Here is a 23,467-nt window from a genome sequence, read left to right on the forward strand (position 1 = left end):
AATTCATGGATGATTTGACACCTCATTTATAATTACATTCTCTGATGAGATGACCAAATCCAAGACCTTCAATCCTCGTGTGCCCTCTGTTACATACTGTCTGAGGTAGTTATCCCTCAAAAACTCAAGAAACTCATTTTCTTTACTTCCAGTTGCTATCTCATCATTCCAGTCTATATTGCCATAATTAAAATCGCCCATAATGATCACTGTTTTCTTATTTGTTTGGCAAATTTGATTATACATTTCATTGTCACTACCATCCACATATCCTGGTCTATAAGAGGGTGCTCGTGAGCCAAGCATGGCGGATGTGTGTAAGAAGAGCTCCCGATTGAGATAAGTATTCTTGGAATAATTAAGTATATATGATAATAATAGATTTAGTTTAATCCTTTATCCCAGTGAGAGCAAACAAAGTTTGCGCCTGAAAATATCTTCAGGACTAAATATAGTGTTGTACTATCTTATCCAGTAAGTAGTGCAACACCAAGGCAACTCGTGGCAAAGGTGGAGCAAGCTACCAGGCACTTCTAACCCAGTATCTCCCATAATGCAAAACACATTTCCTATGTGGATATGTATACTGTTATGCATTAAAGGGATTGGCCATCTACCCAGACTAGTTTCGACCTTTATTGAGGTCTCTTCAGTGGGAGCCAGGCCCACTGAAGAGACCTCAATCCTCAATCAGAGACCTAAATTTTCAACAATAAGTATATATGAGTTTGTTTGAGTAAGAGCTGCTATAAAAGTTGTGCGCTACCATTATTATTAGTATGGGGGATTTTGTTTTGCTTAAACTTAATTACGAATTCGTTGTTATTATTAGACTTTAGAGTGGTAACTGGCAGATTAAATATGGAAGTGGCTTTGTCATTCCATGACTTTAACTTAGACTTCGGTTGTTTCGTTAAGTGTATTCTTTTGATTACATAAATGATTTGTGGATGGAATGAGGATGTGTGCAAAATGTGACCTGAACTAGGAATTGATGAATGCAAATATGAAATTGATGACAGAAGTGAGAATGTCATGGGTTAATGAGTGCACGATCGAAACAGAAGGATGGTGTGAAAGAGATGCGAAAGAATGTTAAAAAATCAGTAGAAAAACAAACGAGTGATTTAAAAACTGTAAGGATGTTAATAAGGACGAAAGTGAGGTTAGAGTGGTGGAAAGAAACAAAATTAAGAGAACAAATGAAATTGAAAATGCCGTGATACAGGAATCGAAAGTGAAAAAATTGAAAGAATGAATGATAGCTAAAGTCGGACGTATGTTGGACTGAAAATACGGAAGCACAGAAGGATGAATGACAGTGAAAGTGAGAAGAGGATGTTGAGCATTAGAAAATTAAAAAGAATGAATGATAGAGAATGTGATGCGAGATTAGGAAGTTGAATTGGATGAGGAAAGAGATGAAATGGATGCGGATTGAAATTAACAAAATTCAGGTAAAAACTATTAAAACTAATGATGATGATGACGTGAAAGAGTTAACGAAAGATGAGTGAGTGGCGTTATATGGCGACTCCATTATTAAAGGTGTGCTGGATGATGGGATAAACAAGGTATGTTTTCCAGGCAGTAAAATGAGTAGAGTGATATAGGCATTGGATATGAGGAGTGAGCGAGCAAAGAATTTGATAGTTTTAATTGGCACGAATGATTTGACAGAGGACAAAGAGCAAGTCAGAACTGATGTCAGGATGCTGCGACTGTGGTGAGATGAGGCAGAGGGCAAGAATTATGTATGATATGCTGGCTGAAATGTGTGAAGAGGTGGGAGTACAGTTTGTTAATATGTGGAATGAGTTTGAAGGAAGAAGTGAACTGTATGGGAGCGATGGACTGCATTTGAGTCGTTATGGTGTGAGTCGCTTGGAGAGACTGCTGCTGGATTGTAGAGAAGTGAGTACAGTGAGAGAGAATAAATCAGATCAAGGAAGTGATGTCAAAGAGCAGGAGAGATTGAAGAGGTGGTTATGAATGAGGAAGTGAGTGGTATGAGTATAGAAAATGAGAGAATGGGTGTGCAAGAGGAGGAATGAAACGGGGAGACTCAGGGTGGACAGGGGTACACAGTGTCAGAAAGGTGGATGCTCCAAGAGGAGGTGAGAGCATGTGTAGACAGGAAAGGAATGGGATGACCAGGAATCAGGGGGAAACGGTTGGAATTGAAGGGGGTTCTAAAATGAAGAAGCAGAAAGGGAAATGGCCCCAGTTGAACATGGAGAGATCACATCGAGTGAGTGGTATCAGTGGAACTAGCTATAGTTCCAGAAATGAACTGTTGTGTTTGTATACAAATGCTAAAATTAATAAGAAACAAGGCAGATGAAATGGCTGCACTAATTGTGTCTGTTCACCCAAAGATTGTCAGAATAAGTGAGACATGGTCAGAAGAGGACGACATCCTGACAGGAATAGAGATGGAAGGGTATGATATATTTCGTGAGGATAGAAGGGGTAAAAAGGGAGGAGGAGGGCTATTGATGATAGAGAAAGAGTTATGTCCATACAGGTTAGAGATGCAGGAGAGAAATAGTGACAGTGGTTTTGAGGCCGTATGGTGTGAGATAGAGGTGAATGGAATCAAATACTTGATTGGATATTGTTATAGACCAGGTAATGTGGAAGATGGTGATAATGAAATGTATAATCAAATTACTGAAGCAAATAAAAAAAGTGTGATCATTATGGGCGATTTTAATTATGACAATATAGACTGGAATGATGAGATAGCAACTGGAAGTAAAGAAAATGAGTTTCTTGAGTTTTTCAGGAATAACTACCCCAGACAGTATGTAACGGAGAGCACACGAGGATTGAGTTGCTTGGATTTGTTAATCTTATCAGAGGATGTAATTATAAATGAGGTGTCAAATCATCCACCAATTGGTGAGAGTGACCATGAGGTGATTACCTGGGTGGTTGCCAGCAGTGTGAGGACCTATGTGAGAAAAGAGTATATGTGGAAGTACAAGGGGGGGGGGATTATGAAGAGCTCCGGAGACAACTTGCGGGTGTAGCATGGAATGAGGAGTTAGCTGGAAAAGACATCAATGCAGCTTGGGGGATTTTCAAAAACTATCTAGTAGATGCAATGTCTAAATGTATTCCAAGGTTGAGAAGGTTAAATAAAGGTAGGTGTGAAATTGATGAATAAAGAGATTATGCATGCGATACAGAGAAAATGGCATTATAGAGACAGCATAAGAGAAGTAGAAATAACCAATTCCACGAGGTCTACAAAGACCAGGAAAGGAGGGTAACTTGGTTGGTGAGGGGTAACTAAAGAGAGGTGGGAACAGCAGTTAGCTGATGAAGCCAAAAAGAATCCTAAGGAGTTCTTTTGATATGTAGCCAGCAAAAGAAAGAATGATTATGGAAGGATGACATTGATATGAGAAAATGGTATGGAGACAGCTGTTGCAGAATGTGTGATGGAGATACTTAATGAGCAATTCATAAAGGTCTTTCAATCTTGTGAATGTGACTTCATGGAGAGACTGAGAGCAGTAGATGGGGATGGGAGACTGACTGTAAGTGAGCAAGAGGTGTGTGGGGAGTTGAGTAAACTAGATGTTAATAAGGCTGTGGGACTTGATAATATATCACCACATATTCTGAAGGAATGTGCCAGGGAGTGACACTTGTCTTGACATATTATTTTAATATGAGTCTTGCATTCGGTCAAGTACCTAAGGAGTGGAAGGAGGGAAAGTTTGTGATGCTTCATAAAGGAGGTAATCGAACTCAAGCATCAAACTATAGGCCTATGTGTGTGTCAGGTGTTGTGGTTAAGTTGTTGGATAAGCTTGTGAGAATTAGGATACAGAGTTGGGCTGAAAACAATGGTATTATCTTTGATGGACAGCATGGATTTGCTAAAGGTAGGTCATGTTTTAGTAATCTACTTACATATTACAATAAAGTGACTGCTTCCTTGGACAGGAAAAGATACACAGTAATATACTTGGATTTCGCAATGGCTTTTGATAGAGTAACTCATGATAAATTGATAGTCAAACTTGAGCAGATGGGGTTGTATATTAGATTGGTGCATTGGATTGGATACTGGCTGTCTGATAGTTATCAACAAGTTGTGTATGAGTGAGCGATATCCAGGCTGAAAGTCACTAGTGGAGTGCCTCAAGGATCTGTTTTGGGGCCGTTACTGTTTAACTTGTATATTAATGATATTGGTGAAGATTTGGATGGAGATATTCAATTGTTTACAGATGATGCAATGTTGGGATGAAGCATGAAGAGTAGTGAAGATGTTGTGGCCTTACAATAAGACTTGAATAAATTGAGTGATTTGGCACAGAAATGGAGATGTGAGTTCAATGTTGCAAAATGTAAGGTTTTAAAATTTGGAAAACAAAGATGGGATGCAAAATTTATGCTTGGTGAGGATATATTGTTGGAGGTTGGAAGAAATAAGAGATCTGGGGGTGATAGTGGATAAGGATCTGAAATTTAGTGGACACATAGCCAAAATTATGAAGACAACACAAAGGCTTCTGGGAATAATGCAGAGGACACTGATGTGCAGAATTAGGGAGATTCTTGTTCCATTGTATAAGGCTTTGATTATGCTACACATGGACTGTTGTGCCCAGGTTTGGTCACCTTGTTTTCAGAAGTGATGAAGAGTTGTTGGAATGGGTTCAAAGGCGATTGACTAATGTAGTTTCTGACCGCCTGAATGTCGAGTATGAGGAAAGATTGAAAAGATGCATCTTGCAATGTCTGGTGGACAGGAGGAAGAGAGGAGATAAGATAGAGACCTACAAGTTGGTAAAGGGTTGTTATAGGATCAATGCTGGAGAGGTTCTACAGAAAATAGTGGGAGATCGGGGAAGAACCAGAGGTCATCCCTGGAAACTGTATAAAGAGGGTGGGAGTGAGGGGAAGGTTTTTTTCATGCCAAGTTGTAAATGATTGGAATGCCTTGCCTGAGAGTGTGGTGTCTTCAAGGAGTTTGAATGTGTTCAAGGCAGGTGTGATGAGCTATGTGTGTGATAAAAGGATCTCCCAGATGAGTCTTTGACTCCATGAGGTCTTGGGGTGATAATAATAAATAATAATATAACAACATCCAATCTATACTTTGCTATAAGATGGCCACAAAGTTTAAAATTTGCCTTCTGAACAGCTTTTTATTATTTATTCATCGCTGGAGGTCCTTCCTAAGAACACAAAGTCTATCAAGACTCATCGTGGGAAGTCCCTCGGAATCACAATGTCTATCATACCACTCCTTAAACTCATTGATCATCTCGCTCTCACCACATTATCAGGCAAATCATTCCATGTCAACCACCCATCATGCAAAGAAACCACTCCTTATCTCTTGCTGACAGTTTACTTTTGTAAGTTCCAGGGATCGCCACTTGTCATCACTCTTTCCTGCTGTTCAACCAAGCGAAAGCGCTCCCCAGAACATATTTTTTTATACTGTAATTTATGAATGATATCTCCTGGTATGTGAGATGATTTGTAAAGTTGTTTGATATGTTTATACCAGTCTTCAGTTTTGTATATTTTAATTCATGTGATCATCATCATACATAAGGTTTCATTAGGATTTAAATGAAAAATACATGCTTACCCTAGTGAATATATTTATCAAATACAAATATATTATATACAAAATATACTAATATATCAGTATATTAACCTCCATACTGTCCTTAACATATATACATGTTAATTCGATATGAAGGTAATATTTTGATATATTTTATCCATGCGGATGTTTGTGCAGCTGATATTCTAATTAACATAATGTAATAGCAGAAACTTGTTTGAACACTACATCCATCTTTAACATAACATCCTACATGCACATTACTGAATGAACTAGATGATATTGTTTTCCATTGCTAAATTCAAAGGTTCAGATTTGATACCTGAAGTATAAGATGATCCCATGTTTCTGCAATTTTTATTTTACTTCAAGTATTTTCTTTTATGCTGACTTATAAGGTATACATGTTTAAGTACATATGAACATGAATTAAATGCATATGATTTATGCATAGTATTAAAATGGTATTTATATTTTAAGGAATTTTTTCATGATCTACCCGTATGGCAAGAAAAAAAAGCTAAAGTAACAGACTCTGGAGAGTTTCTTAGTGCAATTAGCAGAGATGATGTCTCAAAAGAAATTAAAACACAACTTAAAAATATCAACCAACGTTGGGATGCCCTTTTCCCAAAGGTGAGCTTTTTAATCAATGGATTATATTCTTATTTATTGATATTATTTTTAATTTATTTATATGTGGTTTTTACAAACGAATGCTGGCATCTAAAGTTTAAATATTTATTGAAAATGTATGCTACAGCGGTAGCAAGTTCCACGAGTGAGCTCCATGTATAGCTTGACATACATTTAGCTTTTAGTTCAGCTTTTTTCGTATGGGTTCCAACATCACAAGCATAACTGCAGCTACTGCATCTCTAATTTTGTTTTTTTAACTCTTGAGGTGAAATGACTTTTTTGTTGTGACAACAGGGTGACCTGGAACACATTGATATGATCACTTCTTGAGACCTTTATCATCAATAGATTAGCCTAATATATTTGCCAAATTTTCATTAGATATGAATCATTGACTTGAATTTGGCTTAATATAAAATACGCTGAACGTGTTGTTGCATATTCCCACTTTCATTGTGTAGATGGAAAAACTACCTTAGGTAAGTAAGATATTAACAATAATAAATTTAGTTTAATCCTTTATCTCAGTGAGAGCAAACAAAGTTTGTGCTTGAAAATATCTTCAGAACTGAATATAGTGTTGTCCTATCTTACCTGGGTAAGATAACCAGCACAACACCAGGCAACTTCTAGCAAAATTGAAGCAAGCTACCAACACTCCTATCCCAGTATCTCCCAGAATGCAAAACACATCTTGCAGATATGTATACTGTTATGCATTAAGGGATTGGCCACTACCCAGACTAGTTTCGACCTTTATTGAGGACTCTTCAGTGGGAGCCAGACCCAGAGTTTTGTTACTACTTACCCAGGTAAGATAGGACAACACTATATTCAGTCCTGAAGATATTTTCAGGCACAAACTTTGTTTGCTCTCACTGGGATAAAGAATTAAACTAAATTTATTATAGTCTAACCTAGTGAAAAATAAACTCTTAAGATAGTAACAGTTCATTTTGAAAAATATTTGTATTTAAAATACCACCACTTTTCTGTGGAAACTTTGCATTGTGATAACAAGCATATCTAGTTTAATTACCAAAAACAAAATCGTATATTTTGTAAACTATCAGGGATAGTCAGAGTTTTCACTTATATATCTCAAAATTTACTAAAATTTAATCACTTTCACTATATCCATGCATGTGCATCTCGTGTGACCTGTCAAATATCAAAACAATATCTGATCTCTGAATTTTTTTGTACTATATCTGCTGAGAGAGAATTGCAAGCATCAATTATTTGCCATTGCAACTCAGTTACACCTTTTAGCTTTGTTTTATATAAAATCCTCTGTGTATTCTCCACTTAAAAGAAAAAAAGAAATCTATAATTACTCAATCTAGTGACTTGAAGTCCATGTAGTAGACTTTTTCAGTCCATATGGGTAGGCTTAGGCTAGTAGTTATTCATAATAGTGCTTCACAGTATAGATAGCACCAGAAGAAAATAAATTATTTATTTATAGAGCTTAACAGTATCTTCAGAGCACAAATTGTAACTGTGGTAAAACATATTATTATTATTATTATTATTACGGGTATCTCCATGGAGTCAGTAGACTCATCGCGGGAGACCCAAGCTAGCAAAACAATATCTGTCATATCTCTTCTTGAATTCATTTACAGATGAAGAGCTCACAACAAAGTCAGGCAATGAATTCCACTCATTCACCACCCTCCAGGCAAAAAACCTTGTTCTGACACCTTTGTTAACCACACTCTTCTTTAATTTCCAGAGATGACCTCTTGTTCTTCCATCACTATCACACAGCTGAAACATTTCCCCTGCATCAATCCTATAAAAACCTTTTAGTAATTTGAATGTTTCTATCATATCCCCTCTTCTTCGCCTATCAACCAATCTCTGCAATCCACAAGCTCTCAATCTATCAATGTAGGGAGCATTTTTTATATCACTCACCAACTTGGTCACTCTTCTCTGAACCCTCTCCACAGCCTCCTCATCTCCAAGGAATCCAGGTGACCAGACCTGAGCACAGTAATCCAAATGTGGAAGTATCAATGCTTTATAAAGGGGAATAATAACCTCTTTATCTCTGGATGTCAGTGTGTTCCTCAACAACCAAGTAATCCTATGTGCAATCTTGGACACCTTAGCAATGTGTCCTCTGAACTTCATCTCCTTATCTACCAATACCCCTAAGTCCCTAGCCTCATCAATCTCTTGGAGTACCTTTCCATCGATGTAGTACACAGCTGGTAATCTTTTAATCCCAAAATGCAAGACTTTACACTTTTCCACATTGAACTGACATCCATTTTCTTTTGCCCATTTTACCAGCTTATTTAAATCCTCCTGCAAACTTTCAACATCAACAATGTTCAACAATGTATATTGCAGTTAGTTAGATTGTTATGGAAACAATTGAGATTGTAACTGAAAGGAACTAATGTCCTAAACTGAAATTTAATGGCTTTCACTTTATCTATGCATGTACATCTCATAAATATATATTTTTTAAAATTACCCTAACTCCTAGTTTCCACTTGGGAATGTATACAGCCATCTCATCATCTTTTACATGATTCCAGTTATCCTTGGAAGTGTTCAAGTGTGACTGGCAATTCTGCCTGGATCCCTCTGAAGCATGTCAAAATGATGCCCTTTCAGCTGGAATTTCATATTAGGGAACAAGAAAAAGTTGTAGGGGGAAAGATCCGGCAAATGGGGAGGAGAAATGACTGTCATGTTTCTAGAAGTCAGGAACTGTTGAATAACAAGGTACTTGTGGGCGGAATTTTGCAGCAGTGCATCTCATGTTGAAAGCATTCAACAAAACGCATTGAACAGTCCTGTATGATAGTCCTACAATCTCATAAATATGATGGATAGTTCGCTTACAATCTGCAAGAATAGCCTTGGGCACTTTTGTGATGTTTTCTAGTATTGTGCTTGTTAACAGTTGTCCAGAATGCTCATTGTCATCAACAGACATTCATCCATTCATCCTTAAGCATTCATACCACAAAAAAAATGTTTTGCTTTAGCGCATAGCTTTATCACCAAATTCTTCGTCATTTGGTGGATTTCTTTATCTTATTTTTCTTTATTTAATTTATTTTGCTCCTTAAAATCTGCATGTAACCAAAGAATCCAATCTCTCAGCTTGCTGGCTGTTGGCATACTGATTCACAAAGGGTACTACTGCTCACCCTTTATAGTGGTGGTAGGTTGTACTACAACAGGTTTGTGTGCACTATTCAAATTCTTCAAAATTTTGGGTTGCTTCTCATATCTAGTTTTCACCTACCCAGCAAAGGGATTTTTGGAACCGTGTTGAAAATTGCTCTTTATCTCTTTGAATCATTCTGCATGATTACTGTTTCCTTTCTTTTCTTCTTCAGCACAGAATTAGTCTTGAATAGCTGCTTATGTCATGTTTCCATGTTTATCTGCAATTATTCTGTATGATTCATGTGCAGGGGCAGCTCGTGGCTTGAAATTGTGGGGGTGCTGCAACTTTCGAAATATGCATACACACTATACGTTCAAAGAATGAAAATAGAAAGATTACCAAAACAAGCCTTAAAGTACAAGCCATTAGGAAACCAGGACGTCCTCTTGAAAGATTCAATGATGACTTTTAAGGCCAGAACAGGCCACGCTAGGCCTAAAACCTTGATATGCATGATGATGACATACACACTGTAAGTTCAGTGTATACGTGTTTGGATAAAATATCAAAATTATGGTAAAAATTTTTAAAAAAATTAAACATGAAAAAATATTGTTTATTATCGATAAAATTATACAGTTTGATATAATTCAAAATTACTTTAAAATAAAATATATTCTTCTTGTTTTGTTTCATGAAAAAATATTATTTATTACTGATAAAATTATATTCGGTATAATTCAAGATTACTTAAAAATAAAATCCATTATCATAACCCCAATAATGTTCTAAAATAAAAACTATAACAAATGTTATGTCTTTAATTGTAATGTCCAAATATTTAAAGAGACGGATTAAACACGTTAAGCACTACCAACACTCTGCTACTGGCACAAAGTGCATATAAAAAACAGTGGAACTGCGTGATGGACAGTGCCACATTATGCTAATAGCTCCCATCTCACTATGATGTGCACATGCTTGTGTGAGTAGCAAATACTAGCAATATGACACTGTGGTAAACATAGTGCTGCTAGCATCCTTCGCCCTCCTAAGTGCTACAAGATGAATTTTTATTATTTTTTATACAAAATAAGAGAATTGTATAGGATTATTGATATAAAATTAAATATTACAAATAAATATAAATAAATTAATATATTTATATATTGAGAAAAATTGGGGGTGCTACAGTTCTGCAGTGCCTACGCATGAGCTGCCCCTGTTCGTGTGTCACTGGAAATTTCAGTTAAGTAGTGAAAAACAATACCGCACTTTTTTCTGATGTGTGAAGGTTCCATTTTTGACACTCAATCAGATTTGTGTATAAAGTAGTAAGCAGAATCATTTGCTTTGTTGACTACAAAAATTTGGAGTTTTGGCTTTTGTGATTCATTAGTGTTAGTTTAAACAAAAAAAAAACATCATCTTGGTAATAAACATAAAAATGTTGTTATATTTCTGTTTTGTTGTTTGTAATACTTTTGAAAGACATGCTGTACTTTGCTTGGTTCAACTTACTTTGGATTTAATGAGTACATAATTTTAAACCTGTGATGACTTAAATTATCTTCATTAGTCAAAATTTATATATTGAAGCTTTCTAAATAATAGGATACAAATTACTAGTTTGTTATACTCTTAATAAGTTAAAAATTAATTGAATGATTTTAAAAGACACTTATCTGCTCTGATACATAATTCGTATTTCTTACACATTGTTAAGTATTGGTATACCATTTTTAAAGTTAGGATTATTTTTGTGTTTTTAAAGTAAAATTCTTATTGAAAAAAGAGAGTCAAAAGGCTTCACGTTTGCAATGCAAAATTATTGAAATTAAGTTGATATTGAATCCAACATTATTTCATAGCCGAATATAGAAACTACAAGAGTTTTAGAGAAACTACAAGAGTTTCATGCCGAATATAGAGACTATAAAAGTTTCGGCGGATACAAGCATATGCCAACCTTTCATGATGGGCAACTCGTAGTAAAGGTGGAGCAAGTTCTGATCACTGTCATTATTATTTTCCCATAATGTAAAACACATCTCCTAGGAGATGTATGACATTATACATTATGGGTGGGAGGTCATTACCCAGACCAATTTCGACCTTTTTTGAGGTCTCGTCAGTGGGAGCTAGACCAAGAATACTCGGGATGAAGTGATACAAGTTGCTTATGATACAAGTTGCTAAAAAAGGTGTCACATTACAAAAGGCATCAAAAATTACTGAAAAAGAGAGCAAAAAGGCTTCATTCGGCGATGCAAACTTATTCAAATTAAGTGGATATTGAATCCAACATTATTTCATAGCCGAATATAGAAACTACAAGAGTATGAAACGTGATGGCTTTTCTGAAAAGAGTACACAACATCTTCTCGATTCTTATAATCCACCACTAAACAACAAAGATTCAATACGTCGAGTTCCAATTCCATACATCTCCGGGATTTCAGAACCTATCCCAAGATTTCTGAAGAAATATGAGTTAACAGCTACGTATTCACCTATTAACAAATTATCTTCCCATTTTCCTTCTCCTAAAGCCAAACGCTCAAAACTATGTCTCTTCCTGGTGTTTATCAAATTCTCTGCAACTGTGATCTCTCCTATTTTGGACAAACTGGACGCTCTCTTGAAAAAAGAATCCAAGAACACCAATCCTCCATTCTTCACAACAAACCTGAAAAATCTGGATTGGCTCAGCACGGGATTGAAACTAACCACAACATCCTTTGGTCAAAAACTTGCCTCTTACATAGATCCTGCTATAAATTTGAACATTCAAAGAAAGCATAGAGGCATTACTCCATCGTCCTAACCTGAATTGGAATGACTGTATATCTGTATCAAAAATCTGGGAAAGTAATCAGGATAACTCATTAATTCATATTAATTTTATGTTATTTAATATTATTAATTAATATCTTTATTTCAATCATGTCTCTGCTTAATAATATTCCCTTTAATACTTAGTGATATAACTTCACGTGGCTTGTTCTATTTTTAAATGATCTATTGTTAGTATTCCACCTTGTATTTTTTAAAACTGTTCTTGTAGTTCCACTGAAGATGGTCTGCAATTTTTAGACCGAAATATTTGGCTAATTAAATATCTTTCTTGTGTTTACGTGCTTATATTATTCAATCTTTATGTCACAAGTAGCCTTAAAATGTCAAATTTTAATCCTTTATGGGGAAAATGCCACCAAAATAAGTGGTAAATTAGGAAAACTTTCAGTTATACAAGGTAGGTTATTAGCTAAGATCAATTTTTTAAAAAAATGCCGCGACAACAAGATTATTCCCAATTTTGCTATGATTAAAGAAACTATAAAATCTCCTGGAGCTCATAATATTTACCAGAACACCAGCTTATCTTTAATCCTCAACCAACTTAAAGCTGCTAAACATGATCTTGCTATTAACAGTAATCATATTTCTTATCTTCACACCTATATTTCCACAAACTTGGATCCGCATCTTTCACACATAGTTCTAAATGTGGCTAAACGTTCTACTCAACGAGCATATAATAAACTAAGTCAACAGCTAAACTGCAAATATGAAGCTCTTTCTTCTAAACAATTCAAGCCCTTCAAACCTCGAGATAATTGGATTGTCAATATATCCGGACGTCCTCTAACTGATAGCGAAACCCTCATCCTGTCAAAAGGAGACATGATTTTTCTATTGTTCCTAATAAGATACCATATCTAGATTTCCTAGTTAAGTTTGAATGGAATCTCAATCATCTAACTAGTGATAAAGTTAATGCTCTTTGCCTAGAAGTCGCTTCTTCTCTACTTAAGGCCAAACTTCCTCCTTCCAACATCTCTTTCTGAAATGAAATCTTTACAGTCCTTGAGAAAAAAACAATCACCTCATTATCACCAAAGCTGACAAGGAGAAAGCAACAGTAGTTATGGACTCTGCAAATTACAGAAGAAAACTTTCTCTTTTACTTCAAGATCGCTCCACATATCAAGAAATTGATTATGATCCAACCAACAGACAACTAAAGAAATTAAATTCTCTCCTAGATGAAGTCATCAGTTTAGATAGAGACACAATTGAAAGACTTAAAACTCATTTTGTAAGACCTCCTAGATTTTATGGTCTTCCTAAAATACATAAAGATTGACTTTCCTCTTCATCCAATAGTAGATTGTATTGATTCTCCTACTTACTGTATAACCAAATATCTATCTAAATTATTGAAATCTCAGATAGGCAACTCTAGTTCCTTTCTTAAAAACTCCTCAGATTTCTTAGAAAAATTGAAAAATATCTCATTGCAACCTACAGATCTTATGGCAAGCTTTGATATAGAATCTTTATATACAAATGTACCTCTCAAAGAGACCTTAAAATTATTGGCTGACATCTTTCCAGAAGACATTATAAAACTATTCGATTTCGTAATACACTCTGGATATTTCTTATGTCAAAACAAATTTTACAGCCAAGTAGAAGGAATGGCCATGGGAAGTCCTCTCTCTCTCCTGCTTTAGCCAACTTTTATTTGGAACATTTAGAAAAAGTCCTCTCCTCATCTATTTTCCCTCAACCATCCTTTTGGATAAGATATATAAATGACATCTTTACTATATGGCCTCACAACAAAGACTCCTTACCTTCTTTTTTAAACAGTATCAATTCCTTACATCATCATATAAAATTTACTATGGAAATGAAAAAAACAACCAGTTATCATTTTTAGATGTTCTCCTCATCTGGTCACCTTCAAATACTCTTACAACTACAGTTTACAGGAAACCAACGTTCACAGGTCGGTATATTCTTAAAGAATCATCCCATCATCCTTGTCAAAAAACAGGAATCATAAAATGTCTAATCAGAAGAGTCAAAACTAATTGTTCTACTTCTAATTTTCTACAGAAAGAACTTTCTACTATCCAACAATACATGAAACTTAATGGCTTTTCTGAAAAGAGTACACAACATCTTCTCGATTCTTATAATCTACCACCCACTAAACAACAAAGATTCAATACATCGAGTTCCAGTTCCATACATCTCCGGGATTTCAGAACCTATCTCAAGAATTCTGAAGAAATATGAGTTAACAGCTACGTATTCACCTATTAACAAATTATCTTCCCATTTTCCTTCTCCTAAAGACAAATGCTCGACTGTCTCTTCCTGGAGTTTATCAAATTCTCTGCAACTGATCTCTCCTATTTTGGACAAACTGGATGCTCTCTTGAAAAAAGAATCCAAGAACATCAATCCTCCATTCTTCACAACAAACCTGAAAAATCTGGATTGGCTCAGCACGGGATTGAAACTAACCACAACATCCTTTGGTCAAAAACTTGCCTCTTACATAGATCCTACTATAAATTTGAACGTTTATTCAAAGAAAGCATAGAGGCATTACTCTATCATCCTAACCTGAATCGGAATGACTGTATATCTGTATCAAAAATCTGGGAAAGTCTAATCAGGATAACTCGTTAATTCATATTAATTTTATGTTTTTAATATTATTAATTAATATCTTTATTTTAATCATGTCTCTGTTTAATAATATTCCCTTTAATACTTAGTGATATAACTTCACGCGGCTTGTTCTATTTTTAAATGATCTATTGTTAGTATTCCACCTTGTATTTTTTAAAACTGTTCTTGTAGTTCCACTGAAGATGGTCTGCAATTTTCAGACCGAAATATTTGGCTAATTAAATATCTTTCTTTTGTTTATGTGCTTATATTATTCAGCTACAAGAGTTTCAGAGAAATTTCTCTGTGTGAAAGTGAGAATGCAGTAGACGAGCTGAAGGTGTTCAAATATTACAAAGGCTCAATAGGTATACAGCACTGGGATTAGATGGGATATCTACCCATGTGTTGTGAGGAAATGTGTGAGAACTGGCAGTATTCCAGACTGGCCAGGGGTGCCACTGAAGCAAAAAGAAAGCAAGAGAGTTCCATTACATAAAGCAGGCTACAAATTAAATGTGGCAATTATAGACTAGTCTGTATCTCAGGAGTGATGGATTAGAAAAGTTGAATAGAGGGAATTCAGGAATGGAGTTTATCAATAAATGATACTCTGTGGGATGGGGAGGACATTCAAATGAACAGCATGGTTCATTTGGATCAAAGGGAAATGCTATATCATGATATTGCTAGCTTTGGCAAAGTTATTTGACAGGATACTTGGAACATGTGAGGATATATATACACAAAGCTGGTAACACAGTTAACGAAGTGGCTGATAGATAAACAGATAAATAAATATCAAAGAATAGTATATTATGGAGCAAAATCAAGAAGATTAGTGAATGCTAACTATCCTTAGGCTACTGCTGCTGTTTTTCTGCATTAATAATATTGGGTATGATATGAGTTCAAATATTTGGTTTGCTGATTATGCTAAACTGAGGATAATAATTAATAAGGGTCATGTAATGATCTTGCAAGATGATATGTTTAAACTGATAGTAAGTGCAAATGTGCCAGTTTAAATGTAACAAATTGTAATGTTATATGCTTTTGACATTAACATCACTGTTGTTTTGGAAGAAATTGATAAGGTAGAATTGCAAAAGTGGCAAGAAAGCTCATAGATGTTGAAGACTAGTAGAGATAAGGCAGTTATTTTCCCATTTTATAAAATGTTGATATGAGTGCATCCAAAGACTGCTGTGCATAGATTTGGTCACTTGGATTCATTAAGTATGAGGAAATGATTGAGAGGATCCAGAAGTAAATAATGACCAAGATGGACACAGATGTGTGGAATGTTCCCTATAAGGATGATTTAAGGATTGCGGGTTGCAAAATTTGTTTGATTAAAAAAAATGTGTGCATATATATATATATATATATATATATATATACAGGGTGTTCGGGATAAATTTGACATATTTATAATTAATTATATTTTTCCGTAAGTTACATGTATTAACACACACTTCTCTTCATTTAAAAGTTTGGACCCTTCTTCATTCATATACAAGATGTCAGAAAGGATGGATAGCTGGAACCCACCTGAATCATGGAAGAGAATAACTTGTATCATGATGATTCGTGCCCGCCATCAAAATAAGGATATTACGACTGCTGCCCAATGCTCCCTGAATACAGTAAAAACAATCAGGCATGAACTAGAGACTTGCAATGGTGACTACGAGGATGTAGCAAGAAGAAAGATCCCTAGCAGACGATCTGATTGCGTTCGTACAGCAGAATTCCTCGCAAATCTGCAGGAACAGGTGTTGAAGAACCCTGGCATTGGAATTCGGGCTTTGTTCGTGGAGTTGCTAACTGTAGTCAAGCCCTGGATAACAAGGGTAGCCAATGGTAGGCCGTATGTATGGCAGCAGGATTCGGCCCCTTGCCACACCTCTGGGAAAAGTCAAAAATGGTTGTCTGAAAATTTCTACGACTTCACCAGTCCAAATGTTTGGCCTCCAAACTCCCCAGACCTTAACCCCATGGATTATTTTGTATGGGGCGCAGTTGAAAAAGACACCAATCGCACTTCCAGTAATACAAAAGCCCAGTTAATGGATAAAATTAAAACAGTTTTTGCGGCCCTTCCCAGGGAGACTGTAGCATCAGCTTGTTCGAGGTTCCGAAGCAGAATTGAAGCTGTGATCGATGCTAATGGTGGTTATTTTGAGTAAATCTTGTTGATAGTATTGTAATTAACTCTGCCTGTAATGTTTTTTTGTCAATTCATTAACTTTAATAGATACAAAGAAGATTTTCTTTTTCCTTACGAAACTGTCAAATTTATCCCGAACACCCTGTATATATACACACAGTGGGGTCTCTTTTTATGCGGTAGATACGTTCCACAGAAAACTACATAAAAAATCGCACAAAAAAGATCTAACTTACGTTGAAAAATTAGGGATACATTCCATAATTTTCTAAAATCGCATAAAGCTGAAGCAATGAATTAAAATAAACCTAAAATCGCATTAAAAAGTTTATAAAAATTCAGGAAAATAAGAATGCCTAAGTTTGTTTTAAATCTTTATTCATTTAATTTTATTGAAAAATAACAATTCTTTTTACATTTTTTCATCAGAATTATTGCACTATTAGACAATATTCGGCAATGTTTGCGAACTGATGAGAAATCACTTTCATCACCAAAAGGGATAGTCAGCGCATCAGATCTGTATGGTAAAGGAAATGGGCTCTTCACAAACAGAATTAGCTTCACCCTTGTTCTGTGCTGATTTTTTTCTTCTGACAATGTAATCAGTGACTAAACTTTGTGATGATGATTTTACTAATTTTTTTATACAGCTTGCGATATACAAACATACAGTTCTTCAGCTCACGCTCATTCGGAATTTGTGTCATTAACAAGAAAATGATTTTCCAATTTATTGCACCATTCAAGACCTTATCGAATTATATTTGCAGTGAGGGGACAGGTTTTTCTTCTGCTTCACTATTGTTTTCTGGATTTTCGACAATATCTAAAGTTAATCGATATCCAATAATATTGTCATCACTTAAGGTATTATCCACAAGCAATTCGTCTACATCGTTCTGGCTAAATGTATCAAAACTTTCTCCACTAATTTAATGTACCAAAGATGATTTCAACTGATAGTGTAGATGTTTGAATGGTTGCACTGTTTGCAACACATTCAGGTCAAGCTGCTTTCCAGCAGGCATTTAAAGTTTGTGATCTTATTTCAGTGATAGCAAATGCAACATGATTTAAGCAGTCCATAATAGAAAATTTTTTCCAACCCTTTATATTTCAATTTATATTATTCAATATAAATTGAAAAGTGTGCTTAACGTGATATTTTTTAAAAGTAGCAATTATGCCTTGATCTAATGGCTGAATAATGCTTGTTGTATTGGAAGGAAAAAAACTACCTGCACATTTGGATGTTCTAAATGTGTATGACTTGGTGCATTGTCAACAGTTAATAAAACTTTAAAATCAAGAGCTTTTTGCTTCATATACAGTAGTATTTCGCTAATCCGAACCTCTTTAGTTCGAACCCTCCAGTAATCCGAACTGCGGTTTGAAAGAAAAAAAAGTTTTATTTATTATGTATTATTAATTTGTGTGCTATTATTTTTATTTAATAATTATTATTTTAACTATTATTATTTATTTTATTATTATTACAGTACAGTATATTTTTTTTCATACTGTCAATTGTATGGTTACACTGCAGGCCTATTTTAATTTATTGTGTGTTCAGGTTTGCATTTTTATACTGTACAGTACGTACTGTCTTGTTGGCATGAATCACCGCTGTCGAGTGTCATGGAAAAAACTGTTGCCTTCTAGAATTTACGAAGATAACTATAGTGATACACAAGAAGCGGATATTCAAAACAGGCATAATTTGGTTAAAAATATAAATCCGAATGTTGAAATTTCACAAACAGATGTTACGGAATGGATTACAGGTAGAACCGAAAGTGAATTCGAAATCAAATCAGATGCTTAAATTATAAATATGACGCTACAGAATGAATTAGCAGATGATGATGACGATAAAGAATTCGAAGAAAAAAAAAGCAAAACACGAATAAGCAGTTGGCAGTTTTAATATGTGTATAGAATGGGCTAATCAGAATGATAGGCCATTCCACAAAATTTTATTGCTAATGCAGCTCCTAGAAGAAGCATTCGAAAAAAGTTTAGCTTCCAAGAAGCAAAAGAAAATCAGTGACTTTTTTAAAAAGAAATTAAAAAAAACTTTTTTGTGTGTGTTGTGTACAAGTAAGTGGTATTTTTTACGCAAATTAAGTTATGTACTGAACTATGCAATTTTATTAAATCAGAATCCTCAACAATACAGGTGAATACAAACTAAATATTTTACAAAAATAAACTTGCATACTATATTTTTTTTTTAAGTTTTATATTACAGTACAGTAGCATTTTTTCTATTACTTAATTCATTTATTTACAGAATTAAATTGATGTACCATTAGAATCTGATTATTTTTGTCTTAAACGCTAGTTATTGTTACCTCTTGGGGGAAAATTCGCTAATCCGAACTTTTCACTAATCTGAACTAGCGCGGTTTTTATTAGTTCGGATTAGCGAGATACTACTGTATGTTTCTGCTTCTGGTACAAAGCAATTATTGAAGCATTCAGTAAATACAGCAGTTGTTACCCAGGCCTTTGTATTAGCCATCCAATGTACCAGCAGCTGTTTTAGATCTTTGCCTTTTAGATCATGTGGTCTTAGAGATCGATTTACTAGGAGGGATTTCAACATTCAATCCACTGATGCATTGCTACAAAGTAACAACGTTACTTGATCTTTGCTTGCTTTAAACCCGCTTGCTTTTTTCTATGACTTTGCGATGCAAGTTCGATTAGGCATTTTCTTCCAAAACAATAATGTTTTTTTCAGCGTTAAACACTTGATTTGGACAATATCCACCATCTTCAATAATTTTGGCTAACTTCTCTTGGAAAATTTTTGGTTGCTTCTTCATCTGCTGTAACCTTGCCTGTAATCTTCACACTATGAAGTGCATTCCTTTTTAAAAACCCTTTGCTAGCCAAAAATTCTTTATCGGCCTGGGAAGTGGAAGTAGATGGCTCCAATTGCTTCATCTGTTCATAAAACTGAAGCTTTTTGTTTAATTAAATAACCACTTATAGGAATTGTTCTTGAGTTAATTCTTCAATCCAAATTATGAGTGCTCATTCCTTTTTTCTAATATAGCATCCCTTGAGTAATTTGGCACTTAGTTTTGTGCAGAAATGACAGATTTTCTTATTGCGACTTCATTCTTTTTAATTGCTCTTATAGTAGATTCGCCTAAATTGAAATGTTTACCAATAGCCGTAGATCCCTCTCCTTTCGCTAAGCGATCTAAAATTGCAACATTCATTTCCAAAGAAATTGCTTTTTTTTTGGTGCTTTTTTTTGCATTGGGTCAAATTAAATCTTTAAAATAAAAATTAGCAAAATTTAGACTTATGATAATGAAAAGACAAATACTTACTCACATGCGAAATTAAACTTCACGGACACTCACTGCTTACACGTTACTCACGTTATGCCAGAATGTGCTGCAACATGCTGTTCATTATGTACAACACTACATAAATTTTGAAGTTATACATCGCATAAAAAAGATATGCATAAAAAGAGACCTGATTGTATATATTTATATATGCACACATTTTTTTTGCACACATTTATATATATATATATATAGAGAGAGAGAGAGAGAGAGATTTTAATATAGCTATTCTCATATAGATATTAGAATATATATTCTTGATCTTCTACTTGGTTGTAATGATACATTTTAGAGAATAAATTTTAAATGACTTTAAACCGATATAAAATATTAAATTTTAATGATAATGATACAACTAGTTTCAGCCTTCTTCAGGTATCTACTAAAGGTAGTACACAGTAATAAAAAATTGAAGTTAAAAAAACTGAGAATTACAGGCAAAAAATGCAATACATAATTGACACAAAAATGTTGTATTTTTCAAGTCATTCTATCTAACGTGCTATTGTTTGTTTATGCGTGCTTGCAGGTTCTCGTGAGCGCCAGTATTGAACAACTACAGTATGGCTATCAGGGATGTTATAACTCAAATTGCTGTTCAAATGTTCAGGATTAAGGAGGATTTCTCTAGACTCCACGATTTTCCTTTCAAACTCATCACTACAGCGAAAAATGTTTCTGGATTTATCCCAGCAAACTGAGTGACTCTGTAGATCATCATGAGGGTTATTAGAGAAAAGAACATGACTGGATAGTACAGATGCATGTGATCTTTTATAGGAGATGTCTCTCTTATGCTCCTCAATATGCAGTTCAACAGATTTGTTAGTCTGTTCAAAATAAGGAATATTACAGTCGCACCATAACTTGTAAACACTTGAATATTTCAGGTTATGATGAATAGGCTTCAGATGGCTTATAAGAGAATGGACTTTAGGGAGTGTAGTGAAAAAGGACTTTAGCCAATTTATTGGAGACTGAACTAATGTAAGGTATTGAGATGCTACCTATAAAATGAGTAGTTTCCATAGTACGCTGAATAGGAGGATCCAGAAGAAATTTCTTCATTGTTTTTAAAGAATATCCATTTTGTTTAAAGATAAGAGAAAGTTGTTCAATTTCTTTTTGGAGTTCATCTGGTTCATTTAAAAGAGATCGTGCTCTGTGTCCTAACATAGAAATAGTTCCGAGCTTTTGTGGTGGAAAGCTGATGAGATTGACAGTGCAGATATCTGTTAGTATGAGTTGGTTTTCGGTATATAGAGATTTTAAATCTATCAGAGCATTGTGTAAGAATTACATCCAGGAAAGGAAGGCAGTTGTTTCGTTCTAGTTCGGCAGTGAATTTTATATTAGGATGCTGGTTGTTAAGATGTTGAAGAAAATCCATGAGGGATGTGTGTCTGTGACTCCATATAATGAAGATGTCATCAACATAAATGAGAGAGAGAGAGAGAGAGTGAGTCTGCACAGTTAGCCTAGTGGCAGTGCGCTTCACAACCATGTGTCTGGGGAAGGAGTGTCCTAGGTTAGATTCCCGTCGGAGACGTGAGGAGCTGAAGGATCTTCCTCAGCCTTAGCCAAATTAGCCGGTCTTGGGCATGGACAGTGGGGTTTTTCCCCAGTTTAACCTGTGGTTTTTCATCCTGCAAAGCAAGCAAACCGGCCTTGGGAACTCAACACTACAGAACATAGGATACACCAGGGCGTAGGGCTGACCACCTTAACCTGTGAACGGTTTGAGGTCCGATGATTAATAAACCCTCGACGTTGCAAGGTAAAAGAGGGTAAAAAAGAAGATGATAGATATATATATATACACACACAAGGAGAGAGAGAGAGAGAGAGAGGAGAGAAATATATAATTTAAGTGCTTTATAGAATAGGTGCAGGAAAAAAGTGTTTGATATATGACAAGAGGAGGAAAAAGAATATGTCATCTCTGAAGGTTGAGAGTAAGTGTGTGGGTTAATTAGGATGTGAGGACTAGAATATCTGCTTTCAGAGTAACAAATGAATGAAATGGAGTTGCCAAAAGTGGTTATTGGTGCTTTGTCAGTGAATGAGTTTAAGTAGAGGTGTGATTGGCATTATTTGAATAATGTTTAGTTATTTTGGCCTGCTGTTATGAATATTTGGACCTCATTTAGATGTATTTCTGTTTGTTGGTTTTATGCATGATGGAATATTTTATCTCCAAAATACTTTATATATTCAATACATTATATTACAGATCAAAGATTATTTACATTCTGGAGAAATGTTAAGAGCAAGGCATCGTTTTCAGAAGGATTTTGTTTACCTTCAGAGTTGGCTTAGAAATGCTGAACGAATTCTTTCTTCTTCAATATCCTGCGTTCCAGCTCATTTAGAGGATTACTGTGGAACATTAAAAGTAAGTTTTTCTTTTACTGTTTAGCTCTATACTAAAACTTCAAAAATTTTGGATTTGCTTAATTTTTATATTAGAATATCTGAAAAGAAAATGGAATTATCTGATTTAAGTTAATAATTTCATTGGCATAAATAATTGATAGTAATTTTTCTTTTTAGCTGCATAAATTGAAAGTAAACACAAGTTACTATCAGCTATATAAATTGAAAGTAAAAGTTCACATTAAAAATATACAAATACATTCAAATTATATTAAACATTTTAATGAGAATTGTCACTGATGTCATTCCTTTTATGTATTCAAAATAGTGTACTTTTCTGTGTTGTCAGTATTATGAATAAGCATAAAAGGAAGCAAACGTATATATTTTGGAAAGAAAGGTAAAAGTCTGCTGTCAAACTACTCATCCATTGCCCTCATCTTATTTCTTTCCAAAATAATTGAGATCTTTAACTTCTTGATGCTACAGGCCTGAAGTTCCAGATTCCTCCATTTTAGATCCACGATCACTTAGCTTATATCACTTACTCCTGGGCATGTGTTATGAAAAAGTTTTGAAAAGAAACTTTTTTTATTTGTGTTTTATTGGTCGATTTGTCATATACTGAAAAATCTCTTTTGTGTCAATTTTATAGAGCCTCTTTAGTAACACATAGTTTAGATTATATTCTGATT

General features: G+C 34.8%; 1 protein-coding gene across 1 annotated transcript in view; it reads left to right on the plus strand.

The window, feature by feature from the left end:
- The window catches only part of LOC150102415 (muscle-specific protein 300 kDa-like), a 288,507-nt gene that overhangs the window by 78,249 nt on the left and 186,791 nt on the right, over positions 1-23,467 (plus strand). Inside the window, exons 6-7 of the mRNA XM_090399573.1 lie at positions 6,083-6,238; positions 22,630-22,791. Of these exons, the coding sequence (XP_090255699.1) occupies positions 6,083-6,238; positions 22,630-22,791 (318 nt within the window). The remainder of the gene's footprint in view (positions 1-6,082; positions 6,239-22,629; positions 22,792-23,467) is intronic.

This window comes from Typopeltis vanoorti, chromosome 10 (assembly GCF_054136105.1).
Source record: "Typopeltis vanoorti isolate ZY-2024b chromosome 10, IOZ_Tvanoo_1.0, whole genome shotgun sequence".
Classification (NCBI taxonomy): Eukaryota; Metazoa; Arthropoda; class Arachnida; order Uropygi; family Thelyphonidae; genus Typopeltis; species Typopeltis vanoorti.